The sequence below is a fragment of the Octopus sinensis genome, linkage group LG3 (genome assembly GCF_006345805.1).
Source record: "Octopus sinensis linkage group LG3, ASM634580v1, whole genome shotgun sequence".
Lineage (NCBI taxonomy): Eukaryota > Metazoa > Mollusca > Cephalopoda > Octopoda > Octopodidae > Octopus > Octopus sinensis.
In genome coordinates this window covers 77,515,688-77,542,806 of record NC_042999.1, presented here as the reverse complement: position 1 = coordinate 77,542,806, position 27,119 = coordinate 77,515,688, and the positions used below count along the sequence as shown (strand labels likewise).

General features: G+C 36.2%; 1 protein-coding gene across 1 annotated transcript; it reads left to right on the top strand.

Moving 5' to 3' along the window:
• The first annotated feature begins 3,115 nt into the window (after positions 1-3,115).
• Positions 3,116-25,021, top strand: LOC115209201. The gene is made up of 7 exons (XM_029777451.2): positions 3,116-3,331; positions 7,604-7,858; positions 17,618-17,721; positions 19,764-19,820; positions 22,690-22,800; positions 23,569-23,745; positions 24,935-25,021. The coding sequence occupies exons 2-7, from the start codon at positions 7,642-7,644 to the stop codon at positions 25,001-25,003; spliced, it is 735 nt and encodes a 244-aa protein (XP_029633311.1). The 5' UTR covers positions 3,116-3,331; positions 7,604-7,641; the 3' UTR covers positions 25,004-25,021.
• Positions 25,022-27,119: the final 2,098 nt, after the last annotated feature.

Genomic DNA, 27,119 nt, shown 5'->3' with positions numbered 1-27,119 from the left:
GATTAACAGATAAGGTCACCTTCATGTGTGGCGGATGTGCAAGAATAATAAGTGCTAAGAGCACATGGGACTTAGACTCTCTCAAATGCCCAGGAGGTTCTCTTGAGGTAGTAGTTAGTTTCTGTTACCTAGGTGATCAAATTAGCAATGGGTGTGGATGCTCTGAAAGTATAGTTTCTAGAATAAGAATAGGGTGGAGGAAGTTCAGAGAACTACTACCTCAGTTGGCAACAAAAGGAATCTCTCTCAGAGTGAAAGGTAGATTGTATGATGCTTGTGTATGAACAGTTATACTTTATGGTAGTGAGACATGGGCTCTGAATGCAGAGGATATGGGTACACTAGAGAGGGTGTGCTCCTCTGGATGTGTAGCATCAAAGTGTATGAATGACAAAGCGCAAATGTGTTGAGAGAAAAATTGGGCATAAGAGAAATCAAATGCAGGAAATGAGACTATGTTGGTTTGGACATGCGATGCATATGAATGAAGGCAGCTGTATAAAAAAGTGCCAGTCACTGAAAGTGGATGGTACCTGTGGAAGAGGGAGACCCAGGAAGACATGGGATGAAAAGGTGGGGACTGATCTCAGGATGTTGGGGCTCGTGGAGGAGATGACAATGTACCAAGATATCTGGTGATATGAGGTTCTAAAGAACACCATGCTAGTGAAACTGAGTTGTAGAAGTGTTGTTACAATAAGATTTTCACACACCCTGCCCCAAGAAACCAAACTATATTTCTTCTTTTCCTCATATTTCCTCTTCATACACTATGATTATCTCCCACTCTCTAATCCTGTCCTCACTAGTTTGCTCATGGTATCATTGCTTCCCCCACTCTTCCTCCTCTACATACCCAGGTCCTCACTAGTCACAGCATTCTCCACCACCACTCCTACTTACATCTCTTGGCAATACCTGGTCATGTGTATTACGACCTCTATACCTTGAGGGCATGCCTTGGCACCTTCCACCATTTACTTCTCTCTTCCTTACTCCACCATTCCATCTATGCTCTGATCCCCATTCCTTGCAAGTATACCCTGGCACCTCTCTCCTGCTTTCTCTTGCACTCTTGCTGTTTCCCACCCTCATTCTTTCCCCTTGCTCTTTCCTCTGACTGGGTAACCATGTATCTCCTCTACAACAGCATATCTGCTTCTGTCCTCTCTCTTGTTCACTCTCTCTCTCCCTCTGGGTAACTGTGTATCTCCTCTTCAGTAGCACACAACTTTCTGCCCTCATTCTTGATCATTCTCTCTCTCTCCCCTTCTCTTGCACTTCCCTCTGGCTATGTAACCATCTATCACCTTTACAGCTGCACACCTGTTCCTGCCCCCTTTCTTGTTAACTCTATCTCTCCCTCTCTTTCCTTTTCCCTCTCTCTTCATGTACCTCCTCTACAGCAGCACACCTGTTTCTGTCTCTCAGTCACACTCTAACCATTCATCATCTGACTGATACAAAATCACCTCCTCCAATGCCCCCTCCCCTCCAATATTCCTTGTCTTGCAATGTTACTTAGTAACCCTGCCAGTGCTAGTGCCATGTAAAAAGCATCCAGTCCACACTGCAAAGTAGTTGGCACTTGGAAAGGCATCCGGCTATAAAAACCATGTCAAAACTAATCTCGCCCATGCTAGTGCCACATAAAAAGCACTCAGTCCACTCTGTGAGGTAGTTGATGTAAGGAAGAGCATCCAGCTGTAAAGACTGTGCCAAAACAGATACAAAAGTATGGTGTAGGCTTCTGTCTGGTCAGCCCCTGTCAAACCATCCAACCCATGCCAGCATGGAAGGAGGACATTAATTGATGATGATGATGATGTACACAAACTGCCTCAACCAATTACTTAGGGATCATTGTGAGTCCAACAACATAGTGATTGATGAGCAGGCTTGTGGAAAGAAGGGAGTGAGGGGATATGCCAAACAACTTTTGATAAACAAAGCTGTACTGTTTGAGATAAAAAAATAAAAATAAATAAAAACATTGTAGGAGCCTTACAATAGTATGGCTTGATTATAGGAAGGCATTTGACTCTTTTCCACTCATGGCTACTGATGTGTCTCCAGAGAGATAGTGTTTTTGTACTTCTGTTCATTTTGGCATTAAATCTATTATCATTCCTGCTACAAAAAATAATGGCTACATGTTTGGGTCTGGTGGAATTGTTGTTTGGGATAGAGGGGCAAAAGTATGTACCATCATAGAGGTTAGATGCTCTTCAGATATAAATATCTCTTTGAAAATCAAAGAAAAAGAGGATATCTATGGACAACTGCTTCGAAACCTCCAGCTTCAACATCCAGACTATGAATTCATATTCATACCAATAATTGGAGCTCTAGGTTTTGTTAGTAAATGCTTAAAGGAGAATCTGAATAAACAGGGATTTTCAGAAAGAGAAATTGACCGGCTCATTCATATATTACAAGTCCAGTCTGTGAGTGGAACAGTAAAAATATACAAGATTTTTCTCAAGTTCCGAATGTGAATTTGTCTGTCTTAACTACATTCTAAAGATGGAGCCTTGTATCTTTGTTGGAAACTGGCTCCCTCCTCAGTGGAAGATTTATAATAATTAAAAAATAGAAGAGACATACATACATACGTATTTCTTTGCGTAATTTTATTTTTATATGTATAAACTTTTATTGGAATATAACACGTATGTATATGATACATAATATATAATACAACGCCACATTAAAAATACAAATCCAAAACTGGGACAGGAAAAATGGAAAAAGAGGAACAATGAAAGGAAAAGAAGTGAAAAAAGAAAGAAAAAAGGAGTGAAAAACACATCAGCTCAACGGCAAGTGCCTCTAATGGTCCCACACCACAAAGTAAACGGAGCCTACTGAAGGAAGCCAATACGATCACAGCATTCCCACGGGCAGTGGAAAGGCTAAGGCGTTGGAACAGCCAAGCACCCTAAGGGCATCACCTGATACCTCAGCGAAGCGAGCCGCCGTAGTAAAATTGTTCAAAATATTTTATTGTAATTTTTACAGCCCAGTAAAAGTTAATAAAATTGCACATACATACACACACAGACGCGCACGCACACACACACACATAAAATTATTAATTTGTCCAAGTTTTTTTGTTTTTTTTCGTAGAATCTCGATACCAACACACAATCACGAGATGTGCACAACTGTGGGTGGGAGTGAAGCTCGAGTCAAATCATTGCGTTAGGGCGGAATATTTATCAGAAGGGTCGTAATTTTCATGCTTCACCCGTCTGTCTTTAAGCCAACATATATAAATATGTCTTTTGATTATCATCACAATTCTAACTGAATGCCTCTTTTTCTATAGGTAAGTGGATCTATTAATCTGTGATTATTTTTCTAGAACAAATTGGTGTTTAATTTTATATTTCACAACGTTGGGTTTGGGTTATGAATTTCAAGAAGCAAGTAAAAGGCATTCATTATTCTTGTATATCTATGCCTAATACTTATTGCGAAGAACGAACCAACCTCTTCGTGAACATTCGATCAACGAGGAGTAACCAAAACCCCCGCATGCTCTGCTGTCTTCAAAAGAAATGGGCATGGGGTTTGGATCCTGTGATCATCGGTCTGCTCGATGAGAGCTAGTCTTGGATGTCTCATTTTTTTTTTTAAAACTAGAATCTGTATACTGTTAGTATAATAATTATTTTGTTTGTATTTAAAAGAATTAGTTTTTCTCTCTCTCTCTCAAGATTTCTAATGGAATGCTGTTTCAGTTTGTATTTATTAAGGATGAAAATGTAATTACAAATGCAAACTAACTATATTTAAACTCTACAAACGCAAACAAAATATCTTTATATATAAATAATACTGAAGCTGTATATAACCTATATACCCTACTTGATCAATTTTTAATTAATTTTTTAAAGTATAAAAGATTCTACAACTCTGATGTTTGAAACGTTTGAAGACGTTTTTTCTTTTTTCAAACGGCTTAGTAAAAAAGTTGGAGAAGGGTTTTAAATATTCCCACTTAAAAAGTACGGAACTGCAAAACATTGCGACAGTAGCTTAAATATACTCTTTTAGTGAAATGGATATTTTTTAATGATATTTTCTACAAATACTTTTCAGAGTGTGTAAATTACGATTATATTGGAATTTGATGGTGGTTTAGAACACGCAAATACATACTGACACACATCACAATTTTTCAAAATTTCAAATGTTATTTTGTAGATTATATGTGACGTGTGTCAGTATGTATCTGTACGAGCCACAGAAGCTTTTTTTTTTTTTTTTTTTTTTCATATTAAATTCCGATATAATCGTTATTTACACCTCTGAAAGGTATTTATAGAAAATTTCATTAAAAATTACCAATTTTTCTGAAAGTTATGAATAAAGAAAGCTGTCTCTTGCTAATTTTTCCGAAATTCCTCACCCCCCACCTTCGGAAATATTTTTAACCTATACATTCCCATATAATCAGAATCTACACCGCCTGAAGCATATTTGATTGTTGTTGTTGGGTAGCTACAAGTCAACTCTTTCTGAGCAAACGTATGATCAGAGGTATTCCAGCCATGTTACATCACAGCCTTCTCAGAGACATTGTCTGTCAAGAACTACATGATGAAATGTGTCTCTCTTTCCTTAACGGTAGCTTGTAATTTGAGGGAAATTTAGTTACTGTCGAACGACCACGTTGGTTCGGGATTGAATTTAATTTACTTCCTAAACCTCTGTATAGATGTTTATCTTTAAATTTTTTTAAAGAAGGTGTTTACAATTACTATATCGACTTCGTTGTTGTTACTGTTGAACCGATGTGTTTAGCACTGTCGTATCACTGAAGATTTGTTTGGGTTTGTTTGTCCCATATTTCAGGCAATATTTTTTTACTTGTTTCAGTCATTTGACTGCGGCCATGCTGGAGCACCGCCTTTAGTCGAACAAATCGACCCCAGGACTTATTCTCTATAAGACTAGTACTTATTTTATCGGTCTTCTTTGTCGAGGGACGTAAACACGCCAACATTGGTTGTCAAGCGATGGTGGGGACAAACACAGACACACATATATATGAGGGGCTTCTTTCAGTTTCCGTCTACCAAATCCACTTACAAGGCTTTGGTCAGCCCGAGGCTATAGTAGACTGAACCGGGAACCATGTGGTTGGGAAGCAGGCTTCTTACTACACAGCCACTCCTGCGCCTATGTTAATTTTGCCTCGTGAAAGTATTTCAACCAGCTCAACATATCATAAAAAAATCTGATAAATAGACGAATGCTAAATAGGAATGCTAACCGAATTAGAACGGTATCCTGTTCAGGAACCTTATTTATAAGTTAGTCAAAGAAAGAGGCTGAAATCCCCACGGTCTTTGCAAGTCCACCAAAGAGCTGAGGTTGAGGCTGTTGATGCCCAACTTAAACAGCTGTAGGAAAAACGTGGAGATGTAGTCGTGAGTGGTCTGAATGATTGTAACAGGGAATTCCTCCAAGAGCAGCTATGGATCTTATGACACATTAAACCTCCATTAAACATTACATTACTTTGTACCTCATGCCTGGTTTGCTTCCACCAGATTTATTGAGTAACAATACTATTTGGCCCTTGAGTTGCCTCTTGTGGCAAAAATAAAGTGGTTGTAGTTGTTCTGTACTCTGGGACAGGCTTTATTAACAAACTAACTTTTTTTTCCCCCAGTAACCTCATGGGCTTGTTTATTGATTAAAATCGTGGACTCTTAAAACAAATATTAAGAACTGAAAAACCTTAACATTTTTCTTTTTTTTTCTTCCCTTTTTGATTACTTAATTTCCTCCTCAGCTCCCCTGCCCTTATTGATGTATGAGAAATAATTTTGTGAGAACAAGTTTTAGAAAACTGTATCCTCTTCCTCATCATCATTTAAAATTTTTTTTGTTTTTTTTATCTACTTTTCCATGCTGGCTTAGGTTTGCATAACATTGTCTCTTGCCTCTACACTACAATATATGCCGTCTCATCTCTAGGGACCACCATCCTCAATTCTGACTTCATCCCTTCCTTGGTATTTTTCTGCAGTGCATAATTTCCACTGTCCCTACCTAACATTGCTTTGCAAAGTAGATGTCATCCATTTGCAACATTCAAAAAACTTTAAGCTACTTGTTTTAATTGACAGTTGAGTTGTTATAGAGTTCATGCTTTGAGACTGAGTATCTGATTATTGTTGGATCCTGATCGACTAGACTTTTGATCAAAGTTATTCCAGCTCTGGTCATCTTTTCTTTTTTCTGAGATATAGTGTATCTAGAACTATATTATCCAGCATGTTCTTCATTTTTTTTTAAGACAGTAAGGTGAATTATGACGGAGATTTAGCTGCTGATCCTAGTAATTCAAGTGATCATGTATAGGCCGCTTCATTGACTTGTCACTATTTTTGTTGAATATCTCCTGTCAGCTCTGCTATGTTGAAGCAGGCCTGTAGCAAAAAAGTTGCTAACTGAAGTCTTGGTAATTTAACTTCAAATCCAGCACTCTAGATTTAACATGTTGTTTTTTTTTATTCCTGTTGTTTAGCTCCAGGTCAGCTTTGATCAAATATGCCTATACACTCCACTTATGACCAACCTAACTTATTTTCAGCCAGTGATCTAAGATTGCATTATCTAATGAGGCCTTTTTTTTAAAGGAATTTAACTTACTTCTAGCAGGTTGGGTGACCATGTAAAAAATTCCTTGATGTTTTGTGGAGAGATCAGATGCATGGTTACTTGTGTATGCAACATTTAGTTGTATAGGATGTTTCATCCAATTAGCAGCTAAGCCAGTGAGGTGATGATTGCAGTCAAAGTGGCCAAATGGACATGGCCAAAGTAAGGGATTTAATACAGAGATATAGAGAGTTGATATGTTTATTTCAATTTTTAGTTCAGTCAAAGGGGAGGGAGAAATGTTCATGATTGTTGCAAGATCACTTAAGTCTCACAAGATTGATTTGGTTAATGTTCGGTTTAAACATCTGTAAGTTGATGTTTGATGGAAAAAAACAAGGGAAGGAAGAAAATTCCAGAGAATTGTTACTTTGCAAGGAGGAACTGCTCAAAATAGTTAGTGTGGGGCTGAGGGGAGGGGAAAAGGGGGTTGTGTTACCCAGGTTAGACAGAAGTGATATGCAAACAGCTAGTTCTGAAGATTGGTCTATTGTTTTAAATATTGGCATTTTGTTTTTGACAATTGTAAATGTGCAGATCAGAAGGTGCCAGTCTATCAACAAAGGAATGAGTGGTTCATACAATATCACCAGTTGTCAAAGCACTTCACTTTCAATGGCTTAGTCTACTTAGCTGTAAGTAGGTACCACATAGAAGTACAGCTTGCTTCAGTAAGCACTGGAAACTATAAACTTAGAAAATGTTTTGGTTTGCTTGAAGTGTTGTCTTATTTTAAGTCTTATTCTTGTAAATATTTATTAGAAATAGGTAAGCTTTGTTAAGTGTAGTTTGTCTGCATAAAGATTAAGGTTCCAGTGATGCCCCTATAATGGACTATGGGACTCACTATTTTGGATTTGATACTAAATTTTATTTCCAATTCCCATTTCTTTGTTTGTTTAAATATTGTTTTTGCTTACAGTTCAAGAAGCACCAAATAGCTACCTTTTCAATCCCACCATGGAATCATTTCAATACCAGCTGCAAAATGATGACATCTCTACAGAAAGCAGCTCTCGAATAACTGTCGTGAATTTCCAGCCAAACAACTACATCCAATATGACAAACAGATCCATCCTAACATGGTTTCAGATGAAACTAAAATTTGGCAGCAACCATGGCCCAAACTAATAGGAATTACCCAGATAACATTGGGTGTTATTACCTCTTTAATTGGTATGTTGATTTTGTTTTTTATATTTTATGTATACGTGCTTTTATCCTTAAATGTGGCTACAAAAGAAAATTACTGATATGACACAGAAACAGAAAAATGAGTATTTGCTTTATATGTTTTAGAGATCATTTATATTTCTCTAATGTATAGGTTGTATAAGTTATTTACATGTTCATTGAAGCTTAATTTTAATACATAAACCTTATAATTAGATTTTGTTGATTTTAGGACTTGTATAGGATTAAATGTTTGTATAGTAGAAACACTCAGAACAATTCAATATAATTATATCATTAGTGTTTCTCTTAATTTCCCTTTTTACTTTGCTTTATTCCTCTGATCATTTTTCTCACATTCTAATAATCATTCTTCATATAACCAATCCTGTTTCACAAAAGCTGGGTGTCCTCTTCAGAGCCACCCTACTCTTGAACACTTATCACATTCTAGAACAGTGGAACACAGGCACATTTAAGACAAACTCAGTCACTGGAAAAGATCAATCTTCAGTGATTCAGCATCAAGCTGTGTCCTGTTTCTACCTCTTCTACTATTAAAACAGTCCCATACGACCCAGTTAGGGCCACTTGTTGCACCACTTCCTGCCTTTCCTCATCCCTTCATCCTTGTTATGATACGTCTCTCAAAATTATTTTCTTTCTGATTATTATTGTTGTCATTGTTGAAGATGGTAGGTAGCAATTCTGAATTCAAATCCTACTTAAGTCAACATTGCCATTCATGATGGTGTCAAATTCTCAGTTGTTAAAGCACCTGACAAAAACCACACCATATTTGTTCTGACTCCCTGTGCTATGAGTTCAACTCTCATTAAGGTGAACTTTGCCTTTCATCCTTTTGGGGTTCAGTAAACAAGTACCAATCCAGACATTCTGTAAAGTGTGAGGTCATGAAGACCCTTTAGTCTTACTAAGAACTTTACACCTCTCTAATGCTGGTGCCATGAAAAGGACACTCATTATGCTCTGTAAAGTGGTCAATGTTAGGATGGACATCCAACCATAGAAACCAAGTCAAAAAAGAAACTTGAGCTAAATGAGTTCTTCCAACACATCTATGCTAGCAGTACTCCCGAGTAAATTCTGACTCCAACAATGACAATCCATCCAGTTCATGCCAGCATGGAATGCAGACACAAAAGTAATGTTGATGATATATATATATATATACAAGAAAAGTACAAAATTAAGAAAATCCTGATCTCTGGTGCATGGCCCTTCCTCATCTAATGTGTGCAATAACAAAGAACTCTGCAAATCTTTGTTGTTATATATGGTATGTTTAGTTTTGATTTTTGGCATTGTTTTTACAGTTGGAAACCCTTCAATCACTTTATAGCAAGGACCAGGTGCATTTTATTTAGTCACTAGTATAAGCCTTTGACAGGTTCACCTGCTCTTTTATCTGGTGATCAATGTGGAAACTTGTGATAGATGAGTGGTTAGTGAGAACTGTACAAGCCATGTTCAGGGATGTTGTCAGTAAAGTGAAGGTTAGCAATGAGTATAGCAATGAATTTAGTGTACAAGTAGGAGTTCACCAAAGATGAGTCCTCATCCCACTCTTGTTTATCATAATCTTTCAGGCAATAACAGTGGAATTCAAGACTGGTTGCCCAGTAGCCAAGAGCTATTCCTCTGTTGTTGACAAAGGGCCTCACCCTTAAAGTGAAAGGCAGATTGTATGATGCCTATGTACATATAGCTATGCTGCGTGGCAGTGAAACATGGGTTATGACTCAAGAGGACTTGTGAAGGCTTGAAAGAAATGAAGCCAGCATGCTCCACCAGATGGGTAATATCTGTGTGTATGTATAAGAGAGTGTAAATGATTTAAGAGAAAAACTGGGTCTAAGAGACATCAGATGTTGTGTGCAAGAGAGAAGATTGTGCTGGTATGGTCATGTGATGCATATGGATGAGGACAGCTGCATAAAAAATTGCTGATCTCTAATTGAGGAGGGAACCTGTGTAAGAGGTAGAAACCGGAAGACATGGGATAAGGTGCTGAGAAGGGATCTTCAGGTGTTGGGCCTCACTGAGGAGATGACAAGAGACAGACTTCTGACAATATTCTGTCCTTGAGAAGACGCATCAAGCTAAGTAAAACTGTGGTCATCCGTACACACAGACAGGTCCTTTAGAACCCATGCCAGCACCATGTGAGAAGTACTTGTGCTGGCATCACGTAGAAAGCACCCATGCCAGTGCAATGTAAAAGCAACTAGTACACTATGTAAAATGTTTGGCTTAAGGAAGGGTATCTATTCATAGAAACCATGCCAAAACAACTGGAGCCTGGACAGCTGGCCAGCTCCTGTTAGATTGTGTAACCCATGCTAGCATGGGAAGAGATGTTAAATGATGTGACTAGCAGTAAACAGGTTACCTAATCAATTGCTCTTCCAGATGGGTTGTCTTTGGTATTGTGGCTCAAAGGACCTAAGTTGCCTTCATTTTTTTTTTTAGTTTATTTTTGCACAGTTTTTGTTAGCTGAATATCCTTCCTAATACCAACCACATTATAGCATAGACTGAATATTTTTATCATACCATCTCTGTAGAAAGACTTACTGACAGATCTAAAGAGTTCCTTCTACTGTAACAGTTGTTATATCTGTCAGCATCATGATGTCTGTTTTCCATACTGGTTTGGGTTGGATGGTTTGACAAAAACCAGCAAGTCAGAAGATAGCACCAAACTCTGCTGTCTACTTGACATGGATTCTACAGCTGGATGCCCTTCCTAATGCCTAGTTTACAAAATCTACATCACCTTCATTCCTACTTCAGTTTTCACATGGGTTTTACCACTGAGTGCCCTTCCTAACACCAATCATTTTACAGCAAAAACTGGGTTCATTTTGTCATGACACTAGAGAGGATAGAGAATCTCTTATATCTTATATTATTTTAAAAGGGTTAAATATGAACATTTTTTTTAACATTCAAAGCTGGTTTTTAGCAGCTAAATTTGGTTGCTTTAATTACTAAACAATTATATTGCTGATGTCATGCAAGCTAGTACCAAAGTCTAGTGGACTGTTACAGCTTGAATAGAGTCTAAACTAAAAACTATGCTATCACAGTTGACTATCACTAGGATTTCTCCAGAAAACATTTATATAACATTGTACTTAGTTTCAGTTTTGTTGATAGTATCTTAAATTACTGGAACTAGCACAATCTAGTTTAAAATCAAATACATCATATCTGTTGTATGTTTTAGTAGAATTTGACAACTTGTAACTTGTTTTGGAGGAGGTGGTGATATCTAACCATTCTTCAAATGTACATTGCAGCCACATACACAGGCACACTAGGTTATACCACATAAAAATGTCGTTTTAAAATTATGATTATATATGTTAGTGAGAGTAGCTGATCATTGAATTCATTTTGTATTGGCAATCTTTTACATCCATTTGGCTACACTTTGATATAGAGTGTGTCTTGTAAGAGCTACAAAAAAAAGCCATCCTCATCATCATTTAATGTCCACTTTTCCATGTTTGCATGGGTTAGGCAGATTTACAATGGCTGGGTGCACCAATCCTTACTTGTTTTGAAGCAAGACAATATTTCCCCATAGTCAGACATGTTTTTCATGGAAGACTAGAAATTAACAATATTGCTTGGATGATGGTGATGCACTATATATATATATATATACTAGCAGTATAACCCGGCTTTGTCCGGAATTAAGTTAGGATTATTAAGCTAATCAAGTTCTTTATTTCAAACCAAACTAAATAACATCAACATCAAATTTGGGTGAAATCCATTGAGATTGGTTTATATACATACATACATACATGGGCAACACACACAGGTGTACATATGTACACCTATTGCATACATGTTTTTTGTACACATACATGTTTGTTTGTGTGTTGCCCGTATATCAAAAAACACTTTTTCCCTCGATGTAAAAAAAACAAAACAAAAGTCTTAAAAACTTACTCATCGCTAGAAAGGGATTTAACTCCTGTTTGCAAACAATGGTGATTTCTCCGACTTGAAAATTGTTAAAAGTTTTGGTTGAAAATTTATTTTTACTGCTATTCGCTGGTGCCTCTGGGAAAAATAAGTTGATGAAAATACAGCCAGGGTCATAACGAATATCCTCCTAAAATTGGAGCGACATGCATGCTAATTTGTGGACATGCGTAAATTACATTTACGTACACACACACGCACACACACACACATCCTGCCTTTTATATATAAAGATTATCTCGGTAACCATGGGAGCTATGAAAATAAATGACATCACCCCCTTCCTTCCTTATTTATCTATCACTCCTTCCTTTCTCATTCATAAACACAAGAGTATAATTATAGTAGATTAAAAAGAAAATGAGGGCAAAAAGCACTCATTTTTTCACAACGAAAAATCGTTTCCTAGTAGCTGGAATTTCATGACAAAATGTATATTTATTAAGCATAACAGCCTGCAGTGCATGCCGCTGGGTATTAAAAGCCAATTGCACAAACCTAGAGGGGTTCTGGGCCCCCTTGAATCGATAAAAAATCACTCTTTTTGCCATACCAACCACATCTTTATAGCTTGTGAATTTTGGGTCTGAATCAGTGCATTCCCAAGAAAAAAAAGAATTTGGTTTTTGAAATTTGTGACCCAAAGAAAAAGTTGTTGCTAAATAATTTTAAAAAATATGATTATCTATGAGAAATAACTCAACTTTTGGATCAACAAATCTCCACTCTATTTGTCATCATCAGGCTCTCTCTTTTACACCTTACCCTCTCTATATATATTTACTACACTTTATCATTTTCTGTATGTATATTATCTCACAAGCATGCTGCTCCCTCTCTGTCTCTCTCTTCATATAACATGGTTGCTGTCATTTTGCTTAAAACTTGATCTTGTAATGTTTACTTTAATTTTGATGCACAACTATTATGCACAAAATGCTAGCTTTTAAATCGTGTTTTCTGATTGGGTAAAAATGATCAAACTTTAAACCTCTGTGACATTTTTCTTGAATATTCTGGAATAAATGAATCACAAAATCAGATTCAGTTTGAAAAAGCACACCAATATACCAAATTTTACAATTTTCATTTAATTTTAAAATTCCGATATCTGTGACAGCAACAGAAAAGACCTCTCTCTCTCTATTTGTCTATCTCTTTCATTTTTTGCTTTTCTCATTGTAAACTTTCCACCTCTCTATATATCTACCTTACTCTCACTCTGTGTGTATGTGTATATATATATATATTTGCAAAGACCTGTTGAGGCAAGTGAAATCAAAATCAAATTCGATGACTGGCATCCGTGCTAGAGGAGCACTAAGAGTACCATATGAGTGTGATCGTTGCCAGAGCAACAAGCTTGCCTCCATGCCGATCACACGTAAAAAGCACCATTCAAGTGTGATCGTTACCTGTGTTGCCTTACTGGCACTTGTGCTGGTGGCACATGAAAAAACATTCGAGCGAGGTCGATGCTAGTGCCGCTGGACTGGCTCTTGTGCAGGTGGCACATAAAAAGCACCATTTGAGCGTGGTTGCTGCCAGTACCGCCTGACTGGCCCTCATGCCGGTGGCACATAAAAGCACCCACTACACTCTCGGAGTGGTTGTCGTGAGGAAGGGCATCCAGCTGTAGAAACTCTGCCAGATCAGATTAGAGTCTGGTGCAGCCATCTGGTTCGCCAGACCTCAGTCAAATCGTCCAACCCATGCTAGCATGGAAAGCAGACGTTAAACGATGATGATGATGATGATGATATATATCTGGCTCATGCTGATTGTATGTGTATGCATGTTTATAAGGAATTTCATTAGGGTAACTGAGGGATTTTAAAAAAGGTATGTAAAAGATGATTTATTTTAATAGCATTCTTTTCTGTTAGAAAATGTTTTTTCTTACACACACACACACACACACACACCACACACACACACGGACTTGCTTGGTGTGGAGTGGGGGTTAAAAATTTGAATTACAAATTTTTTTTTAATGTTGCTTAAAACCCAGCAATGGATTGACCTTGATCTAAACAAGCCTGTTAGTTCCACATTGTCATTCCATAAAATGTGTTTATGGGGAGAAAAGTATTGAAAAGCATCAATACATGTCAGAGTGACAAAGAAACAAGGAAGATATCAGGTAGTTGTTGGATGTGCTAGAAACAAAAGCTAAATCTCCCTTAAATCACACACCTTTTTGTCTGAAAACTATTTTGAAATTATAATCAGAAACAAATTGTACATTTGGACTCTCTGTATTTTAAAACTATTGTTAAAAAATAATTTGGTGTGGGGAGGGGATTAATGAAGGAAATTGAAAAAAGTTTCGCTATTGTTTTTAAATTATGTTTCATTTTTGGTTTGAAAATAAAGGCAATGGGGATTGTAGTGGTGATTGCCAATTTCAAGAATTTTTTTTAACCAACAAGATTCTCCAATTGTTTTTAAGTATGTAGCGCAAAAAAGAATTGGTCAAAATCAATCTGTAAGTGGTGGTGGTGGTGGTGGGGTTCATAACTTCTCTAAAAATATCTTTACATGAAAATCTCCTCCCCATCATTTGCCGGTGGCATGTAAAAAACACCATTCGAGTGTGATTGTTACCAGCATCGCCTTACTGGCACCCGCGCCGGTGGCATGTGTAAAAGATTCGAGCGAGGTCGTTGCCAGTGCCACCTGACTGGCACGTAAAAGCACCCACTACACTCTCGGAGTGGTTGGTGTTAGAAAGGGCATCCAGCTGTAGAAACTCTGCCAAATCAAGATTGAAGCCTGGTGCAGCCATCTGGTTCGCCAGCCCTCAGTCACGTCCAACCCTTGCTAGCATGGAAAACGGACATTAAACGATGATGATGATGATGATTATGATGGGGGAAAAAAAAATTTGAAAAACTCTTGTCAAAACAGAAAATCCAACTTGCGTGTGTGCTAGTCCAAAAGTCCGCCAAAGCATTCAATTGTGAAAATTGCCCAGTAACAACAAGATACTCAGCTCGAAAGTTTCTGCTTGGTGGGCACCATGACTTTTGACACCTGATCAAAAGCACACCAGACTGGTTATGTTGCAGGTGAACTTGGAACTTTTTGAAACAAATCCAGCTGATTTTCTTAAACATTTCGTCACCCAAAATGAATGTTAGGTTCACCACTTTGAGCCAGAGACCAAATGGCAGTCCATTCAGTGAAAACATCCCTCTTCTCCCCCACCAAAGAAGGCCAAGGTGGTGTCATCAGTAGGGAAGGTGATGGCCTCCATCATCTGGGATGCAAAGGGCATTGTGTTCATTGACTACCTTCAGAAATGTCACACTATCAATGGAGGAAACTATTCCAACTTGCTGAGACAGCTGCGAAAGGCAATCAAGTCAAAATGGCATGGAAATCTGATAAAGGAGGTCCTGCTTCACCAAGACAATGCTCCCACACACAAGTCTATGGTTGCAATGGCTGCTGTGCATGACTGGCTTTTGAACTGGTTGAGCACCCTCCATATTCTCCTGATTTGGCACCAATTGACTATTTTTTTGTTCCCCAACATGAAAAAGCACTTGGCTGGGAAGCAGTATCGGACCAATGATGAGGTCATATCTGCTGTTGAGGACTTTTTTTTTTTGAGTTAGGGTGAGAGCTTCTATACCATGGGAATCCAAGTGCTGCAACACTAATGGAAGAAGTGTATGGACCACAGGGAAAACTGTGTTAAAAAATAAAACACATTTAGTCAAGTTCAACCATTGCATTGTGGTCAGCCTATGAACTTTTCAGCCCACCCTCATAAATAAATATTTGTTTATTTGAGACAGCATTTCCTGGTTGGGTACCTTTCTTATTACCAACCCTTATATGTTTTTCAAAGAAAGAAATATTTTCCCTACTATTCTTTAAAAGCACAACATAATGTCAAGAGGAGTGTACACATATGCATGCACACACACACACAAATTATATAAATGAGAGTGATTGTGGTTATGTGTGTTTAACCCTGAAAGGGTCTGAAACTCTGAGTAGTGTGCAGGTATATATCCATTAACCCCTTTGAGACACTGTTTTGGTATGTGTAGCCAAAAAGACAAAATATTTTTCTATTGAGATATATCTACTGAAAGACAATATCTGATTAGCTATTACACTTCAAAACCAACCATTCACAACATTTGTTCCATCAGGCCAATGGATCGGCCTCAAAGTTCTTTCAGCTTGTATCACTTGGGCTGATCAATCATGTTGTGGGGACATTTGTATGCCAGTGACCTATTTCTCATAATCAAATTAGTTGAGAATGAAAGAAAAACTTCCAAACAGGAGCCTGAAACCTAACAAAGACTTAGCAAGGAGGAATACAAAATGCTACTGTCATCTTAGGGGTGACCACGCTTTATATGCAGAAATGTAGTAGAATGGGATTCTATACAGTGTATACATTGTGTAGCTTTGGACACACAAGAGGTGCATTGGATTAAAGGCAAGAGGAAGAGGAGTTCCTCAGCAGCAGATACACAGGACTACTTATGTGAAAGGAATTTCTTAGGAAATTTGTTAAAAGTAGTTGATAATTTTTCTTAACTAGAGACCTAATCAACAGTGAAGGTGAGTTCTCTGAAAGCATAATTACCAAAGAAAATACTGAGTGAAAAGGGGTCAGGGCACAAATTTCCTCTGTTAATAACAAAGGACTTTCTTTCTCAAGTGAAGTGCAAGTTCTATGATGCTTGTATATAAAATGTGATAGTGCAGAGTAGAGAAACATAGGCATTGAATGCTGATGTACAAATGTTGGATAAAGACGATGTGAGCATGCTCCAATGGATGTGTAATGTTAGCATGCATAAATGATGTGGTATAGATGAGCTGAGAGAAAAACTGGGCATAAGAAGTATCAGCTGTGGTATACAAGAACAGAAGACTGGCTGTGAGGAACATGTGTTGCATATGGAAGGTACAGTTGGATAAAGAAATACCAAGCAATACAAGTAGAAGAGGAAATCATGGCAAGAAATGAAGTGTGATCTCAGGATGCTGAACTTTATTAAAGTAATATCAAAGAATAACAACTGGTAAAGTGCTATACTGGAGATCTGTTCAACAATGATAGCATGCAAAAAAAAATGGTTATGGTGCTGCTGTTGCATTATGTTTAACTCTTTAGCATTCAAACCAACTATATCCAGCCCTTGTATTCTTTCTGTTTTATGTTCAAACTGGTTGGATCTGGCCTTTCATACCCACCCTACAATGTCATTCTAAAAATATACAATCACATAATTGAAGTCTCAAAGCTATGAGATAATGTGTGATTAATTCAAAACAATGTGAAATAAATAAGCTTTACATTTGACAAAGTAATCTGAATGCTAGTGTTAACTGACAAAATCGACATATAAGTGCTTGTAAGAAATTGAACTCAATTCTTAACCTTCCTTACAATATTTAGGTTTTCTAATTAGTTGAAAGAAATTGAAGCTTTTTGTGATTATATTTCTAATGAAATATGTCTCATGTTATTTTTAATTTTATAAGTCTTCAAAAATTTGGAAAGATTTTGTAAAACATAACTAAATTTTTTTTTATATAGTAACTAGAGGTAGCCTCAAGTGGGTTGGTGTCAAAAATTTTAACCTTTCTTGCAACAACTATTTAAGGGACCATGATTATTACTTGAAAGATAAATAAAAATTCTGTTTAATTTCCATTGAACATAGAAATTTCAAGTAGTGTTCATATTGTTTTCCTTTTTAGGCATTGCTGAAGTGGTTGTTATCCCACTCAAAGAGTTTGGTGATGGTGCTATATATTTTGGTAAATTAAATTGTTATGGAATTGGTATTATTGCAGGTTTGCTGGTAAGTTATAGTCTTATGATTTGTGTTTGTTTTTTATTGTCTGAATATCTTTTACTTGATTTCACTTCTTGGACTGCAGCCTTGTTGGGGCACTGCCTTGAAGGGTTTTTTCATTGAACCACTAATTTAGGGGGATGTAAACAAAGTAACTCCAGTTGTTAAGTGCAGGTGGAGAGGTTACAAGCACAAACATAAAGATACACACATATTTACTCATATGAAGTGTTAGTGAAAAGTTCCTCGCTTTGGGTAAAGGAAAACACAGAAGGATCAATTAATTATGATTTTATTCAACATACTCTCCTCTCAAATTCACACACTTAGTGCAGTAGACCATCAGTTTTTCTAAGCCATATAAAAGTACTCAGAAAGTTGGGCTTCCAACCAGGCCTTTTGCAATACCCTTAAGGACATGGACCTTTACGGCACCCTTTTGTGTGTACATACATACATGTGTGTGTGTATGTGTCAGGATTCAGAGTTTCCATATACCAAATTTGACCACAAGGCATTGGTTAACCGTGCAAAGTGAGCTTCTTAACCACACAGCCATACCTATAAATTTGTTTTTACTTGTTTAGCCACTGTATTTCTTGATATGTTAACTTCAATAATTAACATTTAATGTATTCCTTACTTATTGAGAAAGCTAAACAGAAAGAAAATGAAAAAGCAGGCTGTTTTTTTTTTCTGCTTATGCTAAAATGTTATTGAAAGTAATACTATGTTTTAAACAAGGCAGCAAGCTGGCAGAATCGTTTGAGCACTACGCAAAATGCTTAGCAGCATTTCATTTGACTTTATCTTCTGAGTTCAGATGTGGCCAGGGATCAACTTTGCCTTTCATCTTTTCAGAATCGATAAAATAAGTACCAGTTGAATACTGGGGTTAGTATAATCGACTTACCCATTCCACGAAATTGCTGGCCCTGTGCCAAAACTTAAAACCAATATTTGTATATGAAACTTTTTATTTATTCTGGATTGAAAGCTCACCATGCTGTTGTGGACTTATTCATATTGGTTGTAAGCATACCTCCCCTCATGGGCCATTGGCTCCCTTCTCAGATACTGAATTCAGAACACATGAAGCTGAAACAAATACTGCAAGGCATCTTGTTTGATATTCTAACAATTCTGGTACTTTATTTATCAAGCCAGAAAGGACAAAAGGCATGATTTTCAAGTCAGAGTACAGAAACCTGCAATAAATGCTGCAAAGTATTCTACCTGACACTTAACAAACTCTACCAAATAACTGCCTTAGCAGAAGTGTGACTAATATATATGTATATAGGGGCAGAGTAGACATGAGAGAAGAGGAAAGAGAGATGATGATGACATTGTTTAGCCCTAAGTTAGCCCTGATTGAGCAGACTTATCAAAATTACAGGCCAGCCTGTATTTTGTATACCTAAGACAATGTTATACAACATTTCATCCATTTTTACTATAGAAGGATGTAATTTAAGAGTGATTTGGCAGCTATTTATAGCAGCTAAATCTTTCTCGTATCACACAGGTCGCATGACTGTGTAGAGGCATTTTCATTGACTCAAGATATCAACATATGCCTTGAAGATTTATTTTATGATTGTAAGCAGCTGCTGTTGTATGACAGATAAGTATTTTGATAGTTTGCAACTCTGAACTGAAGTTATGTCATAGGTATAGCACAGGAAATTCTTTCATGGGTATTCTTCAGGAACTCTTATTAAATTTTGGCATCAGAATTCAAAATTTCTAAAGAAATGTAATCTAGGAAGAATTGTCTACATGGGGAAGCAACAATTAAATCAGTTAACATATTTAATGTTGTGAGCATCAAAATTCTTATTAGAAATAATTGTGCAGTAAAGAAAAGGCAACATTAACTCTATGAATAACTGATATGATTTTAATCATTTCTGTAAGTAGGTAGACAACTGCAAACATGCTTCATTTTTGTACTACTCAGTAAATGCCACTCACTACATTTAACACTAATTTAAATATTGTTTGACTGGCTTAACATTTCATTTGAATTTTCTTTCCCTATCTAGCTTGTCATTACTGGAAGTACAGCAATCCGAGCATCTATAAGTCAACGCTTGACGACAGTAAGTGTTATCAATAATAATGCACTTTATTAACAGTGTTGTTCTTTTGCAGTCAATAACTAATTTTGTTTTTTAGGTTGTTTTTTTTTCAACTATGCTCTTTTTTTACTGAATCCTTAAATGTAGATGTAATAATGAATTTATAAATCTAGTAACTAAAACTCAGACTAAGTGTTTTTGTATTTGGAATTAATGACTGATTTCCACAAATTTCTGCAGTTGGATTTTATCACAAGTGTAATAGATAAAGTATTTAACAAAAACCATGAGTCTTGAAAAATTTTCTTTAAAGATTATCATGGAATAAATTTATTCTTATAATGTTTGCAGATTTACCTCATAGTGAAGCCTTACATCATCATCATCATTTAACATCCATGTTCCATGCTGGTCTGGGTTGGACAGTTTGATAGGATCCAATGAATAAAGCCAATGTCTACTTTAGCATGGTTTTTATGGCTGGGTACCATTCCTAATGCCAAGTATTGTACAAAGTGTACTGGGTGCTTTTGCATAATGAGCTTGCCATGCTTCATTATTATTATTGAATGAAAGAGCAGTGCATGCCATCAAAGTAACATTGGGGTACAAATATACTAAGCCCAGTAAACCCATTGTGATTACCTGTCTGATAAGGGTGCATCAGGCACATGCATCACAACCATATATGCGCGACATAGTAATCTCATATCAAGATATACAGCAGATGACCTTGCAGGTGGGACACTTCCAATCAGTTAAGATCAAAAGCCATGAGAGCTACTGCCTGGTACTGCATCAGGGCAGTTATTATTATTATTATTAGCAGTTGAGGGAACCTGTGGAAGAGGTAGACACAGGAAAATCTAGGATGAGGTGGTGAAGCACGACCTTCGAACATTGGGCCTCACCAGGCAATGACTAGTGACCTGGACCTTTGGAGATATGCTGTGCTTGAGAAGACCTGACAAGCCGAGTGAGACCATAGCCCATGGCCTATGCCAGTGGGTGTAACCAGCCCATTTAGGAATACCCCTCATTCATTGACCTATGATACATGAGTTGAGGGAAGTAGGGGAAAGGAAATTAGCAATCATGTAGAAAAGAGTGTAAGGTGATGAAAAGCAGTGGAATATTAATAATATTTGTAGTAATGATACAGCAGACTGGGATGAAAGAAAGAAGGTAGGTGAATGGTTCAGTTAGAGCAATGATGTGTAGTGAATGCCTTGAGCAAGATATTGGGTGTGGGGACACAGTTGTGCATATTTATAAACACTGTGCTTCCAGAATTTCAGTTTCACTGAAATGGGCTGGTCTTCTTGAGAACTTCATAATACGTGTGTGCAAAAGCTTCAAAGAAATGTGGTGAGCATGACCCACTAGATGCATAATGTTAGTTAATATCAAGAATAAAGCATAAATAAGCTGTGAGGTAAAAAAAAAAAAAAGCTGGGCATAAGAAGTATCAGATGTAGCATGCAAGAGAGAAGACAGCTAGTACAGATATGTGATGTGTATGGAGGATAACAGTTGGGTAAAGAAGTGCCAAACATTGAAGTCAAAGGAACCTGGGGAGAGGAAAGCCATAGTAAATGCAGAAAGAATTGGTGAAAGCTGATCCCAAGAGGTTTAAACATCACAAAGGAGATGACAAAGAATCACAACAAGTAGTGAAACTCTGTGCTAGATATGTCCAGCTTATTCTAACATTAAAATATGGCTGTAAAAGTATGTTGTTGATAATGATAGTAGTTGTATAATACAAAATCATGAAACAAATATATAATTGTATATATGTACTGGTGCTGGTGTCATGTAAAATGCACTGGTTCTGATGACATGTAAAAAGCACCCAATACACTTTGTTAAGTGGTTGGCATTAGGAAGGGTATCCAGCCATAGAAACCATGTCAGAACAGACACTGGAGTCTGGTGCAGCCCCCAGCCTAACCAGCTCCTGTCAAACCATCCAGTCCATGCCAGCATGGAAAACAGATGTTTGATGATGATGATGACAACGATTGCATGTGTGTGTGTGTTTTAAATGACTATCTTAATGCTTCCAAGATGTGTTATGATTTCAATACTCACAATCTCTGATTAAGTCGTAATATAACTATGAAATCTTCATAAGCCACTTACTTGTAGCATTTATTGTTATAATGTATCTTAGATGAAGAGGGGATAGTAATAAAAGAGTCTGACTGAATGCTTTTATTGTATCAGGTTTCATCCTTTTACCATTCTTTCTGCAGTTGAATGTCTAGCGAAATTCTGCTTTACAAACAGCATGTAATCCCGCATAACTTTTTGACTGTTTGGAATTTTCAGAAAATGTTTGAAAATTTGTGTTATACACATGGGAAATCATATAACTATGCAAAAAAAAAAAAATTGTGTGATTTAAGGAGTATTTAGCTGTTATTTTTAGCACATATCATGACTACCTCATACTGTCCTTGTTTGTCACTTTGACATATTGAAGTTTTTCACTATTTCTCCCCATAAACACATGGTCTATTGTTGGGATTTAAGCAAAAAATTTAGGCTGCCCTTATTTTAAACTGTGTTTAAAAAAAAAAAATTAAAAGAAAAATTTTGAAAAATTAAAAGTTTTTTTTTTTTTTTTTTTTTTTTTGTATATTCATATGAATCACTATATGTAGAGCGCACGGGTTCACAAAAGTTTTTCTGAAAATTGCAAAAAATACAAAAGTTATAAGGGGTTATATGCCATGCATAAAACAGAATTCCACCAGTTATCTGACAATGATAATATACTGAAATTGCATCTGCCTACTATAATTCTTCTTAAAAAACTGCCTTGCATCTAAGAATGAAACAAATATTTTTATTTATTTTCTATTGTATTTTTCCAACCTCCTAGGTGTCACGGTTTTTGAATCTCACCATACTTACATTGATCCTGTATGCATTTTTCACAGTCCTCTTGATTGTTGGCTATAATCTTAAATGGACTACCAGGTCGAGTTACCCTGTAAGTATTTAGATTGATATATTGTAAATGTTAAATTAAGGTTATTATTTTAAAGCAAATTTAAAAATGAGAACAGAATATTTACTGATGGAGAGGCTCAATACTGAAAGTAGAGTCAAATTTATAACATTCGTTCTTTGACTGAGATTAAGTTTCAACTAAAGTCCCAGTCAGAAGAAATTTTATGATATACAAATATATTTGTTGATGCATTATTTTACAGTCAGGTGCTCTTTTCAAACATCTATTGTAGTTCATGCAATTTCAGAATGTAAACATTCTCACTGATACAGGTACATTTGTGTGTGTGTGTGTGCACGCACACACACTCCAACCTCGTTTTTTGAGGTTATTTTTGTAGTAAATAAAGAGTTGTGCAAAAAATATACTTTATTTGGTAGCCGAAAGATTACTGAATCTTTTGATACCTCATTTGTCAAAATCGGCAACTCAGTTTTTGAATCCATAAGCAACATAAATGCACATGCGCACACACACACTCTGTTTTATATATTAAGAAGATAACCTCTGGGGTTACACAACAACTATAAATCAAAATGAAACTCTCGTTACTAAACTCAACCAACTATCTGAAGATGATAAAACTATTTTGTATTTTAGCACACTGAACTTACCCACTTATCTGATTTGTTTAAACTTGCAAGATCTCATTCATGATTAAAACTTTAGTCTTAAAAACTTTGACTCTATCATCTAATTTTCAAATTTTTTAACTGTTTTATCTATTTAATTGTTCTTTCTTTTAAGGAAAAAAGTTCCATGTATGGAACACACATTTTTCTAACTGTAAGCTGTATTTTGGGTCTTCTCTTCACTCTTGCTGCCTTCATACAATATGCAAACCAGATTTTTTTTGGAGAGCTGCAGTTATTTCAACGCTGGATGCACATGTTTTGTCCTTGTTGTCTTCAGTTATTGGATAAGGTAAGGTTTTATAGTTTTTCATTTTACTGTTTCTATTTGAAAAGAAACCTGGAATTAGTTTTTAAATGCATCTCCATGAATTGGCAAAGCATTTCATATCATCTTGATCTTAGACAACAAACAAGTAACCCTTACTGCAGTTTCCTTTGGTAATAACTGTTACACTTTTAACAGGTGTTAAAACCTTGTTTAAGCTTCCTTTAACCCTTTAGCATTCAGATTACTCTGTCAAATGTAATGCTTATTTATTCACATTGTTTTGAATTAATCATGCATTATCTCAAGTTTTGAAATTCTGATGACGTGATTGTATACTTTTAGAATGACATTGTAAGGTAGGTGTGAGAACCCAGACCTGGCTGGTTTGAACATAAAGCAAGTAAAATATTTGGGCAGGATATGGCTGGTTTAAATGCTAAAGGGTTAAGCCTAACATCTTTACATGCAGAGATTGAAACAATGCAGTTGTCAGTTGATTGCCTGAAATGAAAATACAATGGTCCATAAACTTGCTCTTGAAATATTGCTTCAGACACTGACAAACATAAGAAACAAATTACATTATGGAAAGAAATACCACTGTTCCTTGCTGGTAATTTCTGCTTGCCTTAAAGCTTTCATCTCTCATGAGGCACATTAACAAATCACTTCTTTTAACAGTCGATCTGTGACTTTAAACTGGTAATGGTCAAATTCTAGGTAATAGCTTGACTAATACAAACACCTACCTAAGTGCAAAAATCAAACTCAGTATGTAAATGAACTGGTAGTAAAATTATACCCAAATGTCTATATCTGCATCAATAATCATGAATGAATTAAAGAAAGAGCTATATTAGCCTCAGTAAATGAAATAATAAATGGGATGAATTTTAAGTATTTAGATCTTTTTCCAGGAGAGTCTATCACATATGAATTTTTGAGTTAACAATGCCTGTCTAATGAGCTGTGGCATCAAATTTCTCCACATTCAATACCTTCTATCACACTTTACTATTAGCATTCTCTTTCATCCATGTTCCAAGTTAACTACTACTTTCACTATCACCTATCTCTGTTACTATTCCTCATTCACTCACTCACTCTCTCTTACTATGGTGTATCCTTCTTGCTATCCTATCATGTCCTAGTACCTATCCTGACCTCTATGAGATTCTTGTTTCATTTATATTTTGTTTTCACCTTGCAGAATTTCAAGTATTTCGATCTGAAACTGAATCCGGAAGATGCAAATGATCCAGAATTAAAACATCTGTGATTAAAGATAATGGTTTTTTTCCTGTCATTTTATTTTGCATAAATGTGTGTGTGTGTGTGTGTGTGAGAGAGAGAGAGAGAGAGAGAGAGAGAGAGAGAGAGAGAGAGAGTATATATCTATAATTTGTTGTAGTGTGTGTGTGTGTGGTGTGTGTGTGTGTGATGTGTATGTATGTATGTATGATAGAAAGGCTGTAGAAGTAGTGGCAGCAGTAATAGCAATTTACTAACATGGCTACAGCAAATTATAATTATTATAAATTATATGTTAATGCATACAATTAAGTGGAAGAGTGATCAGTACAGTTTGTGAAGTGGAATAATTGTTAGTCAAAGCTGTAACTTCACATGTTGCTACTCCAAGTATCACATAGCCACTATCATCTATAAATTTGAGTTAAATTCATGTCACAAGTTATGCACTACTTGCATAAGTCAATAAATAAATGGCAATTATTGATTTCATAAACAGTATCATCCACTCCATACATGTAAGCACCTCCAACGCCCACTGCTTCCTAACCTCATACACCACAAACCCCACCCTTATCCTTTTGCTATCTGATTGCTTTAACATCTACTTCTCTATGTCACACCATCAAAGATAATCAACCAATCAAAAACGATAGCCATTGTCACCCAATAGTTTCCTCTTTACACAGCTGATAATTATCATTCAAATATTCATTAATGGCGCAGGAGTGGCTGTGTGGTAAATAGCTTGCTTACCAGCCACATGGTTCCGGGTTCAGTCCCACTGCGTGGCACTTTGGGCAAGTGTCTTCTACTATAGCCTCAGGCCAACCAAAGCCTTGTGAGTAGATTTGGTAGACAGAAACTAAAAGAAGCCTGTCAAATATATGTATATATGTATATATATATATATATATATATATATATATATATTATATATATATATATATATATATATATATATATATATATATATGTCTCTGTGTGTTTGTGTTCGTCCCCCCCAACATTGCTTGACAACCGATGCTGGTGTGTTTATGTCCTTATAACTTAGCAGTTCGACAAAAGAGGCCGTTAGAATAAGTACTAGGCTTACAAAGAATAAATCCTAGGGTCGATTTGCTCGACTAAAGGTTGTGCTCCAGCATGGCCGCAGTCAAATCACTGAAACAAGTAAAAGAGAGAGAGAGTATTAATTGATATATTCATTCTTTTGTGTAATTATCACTATATCATGAATATGACATTTTGTTCTAGCAACTTGCTTCATTACCTTACAAAATTAGCATCACAAAACTCAGAGTAGCAACTTATGAAAATACAGCTTGTACTAAAAATTGTGTGTGCATGTATATTAATATGTGTGGGTATGTGTGTTCATTTGTCATTTGTGCATGTATATTATATCGTTCATTGAATGCTTGCAGTCTATACTGCCAGCAGGATATACTGGCATTGGGAGTACTCAGCCTGAATATTTCAGTGCTTGCTTATGGACTTCTTGTGTGTGTGTGTACATACATACATACATACATACATACATATATATATACATACACACACACATATATCCACATATACACACATGCACATATGATGAGCTTCGGTTCAGTTTCTCTCTACCACAAGGCTAACCCAGGGCTATAGTAGAAGGTGCAATACAATAGGACCGAGCCTGAAGCTGTGTAGTTGCAAATTGAACTTTGTGATTACATAGCCAAGCTTGCGCTTGTGTTTTTGTGTATATAAATGTTCATGTGTGTGTGTGTGTATATGCATTCTTTTTTGTGTCTGAATGTGCATATACATATATAATTTTATGTATTACTGTTACATTCTTTTATTGAAAATTTTATTGTATTTCGATGTACAAACTATACTTTCTACTAAAGGCAAAAAGCCTTTTCCATGTAAAAAATATAATGAAAACTATTTTAGTAACTATCAATTATAGTTGACATGTGTATTGATTTGTCACTAAATCCTATATTTCTGTACATATTATGTCTTTCAGCTTTCCTATATTACATCGCTCAATTAAAATATGAATATTTTAGATCTTTTTGTAGTTTTGATGCAATTATAAACAGATTTTGCAATTTTTCCTTTTCTTTTCTTTTCTTTCATTTTCTTTCTTTTTCTTT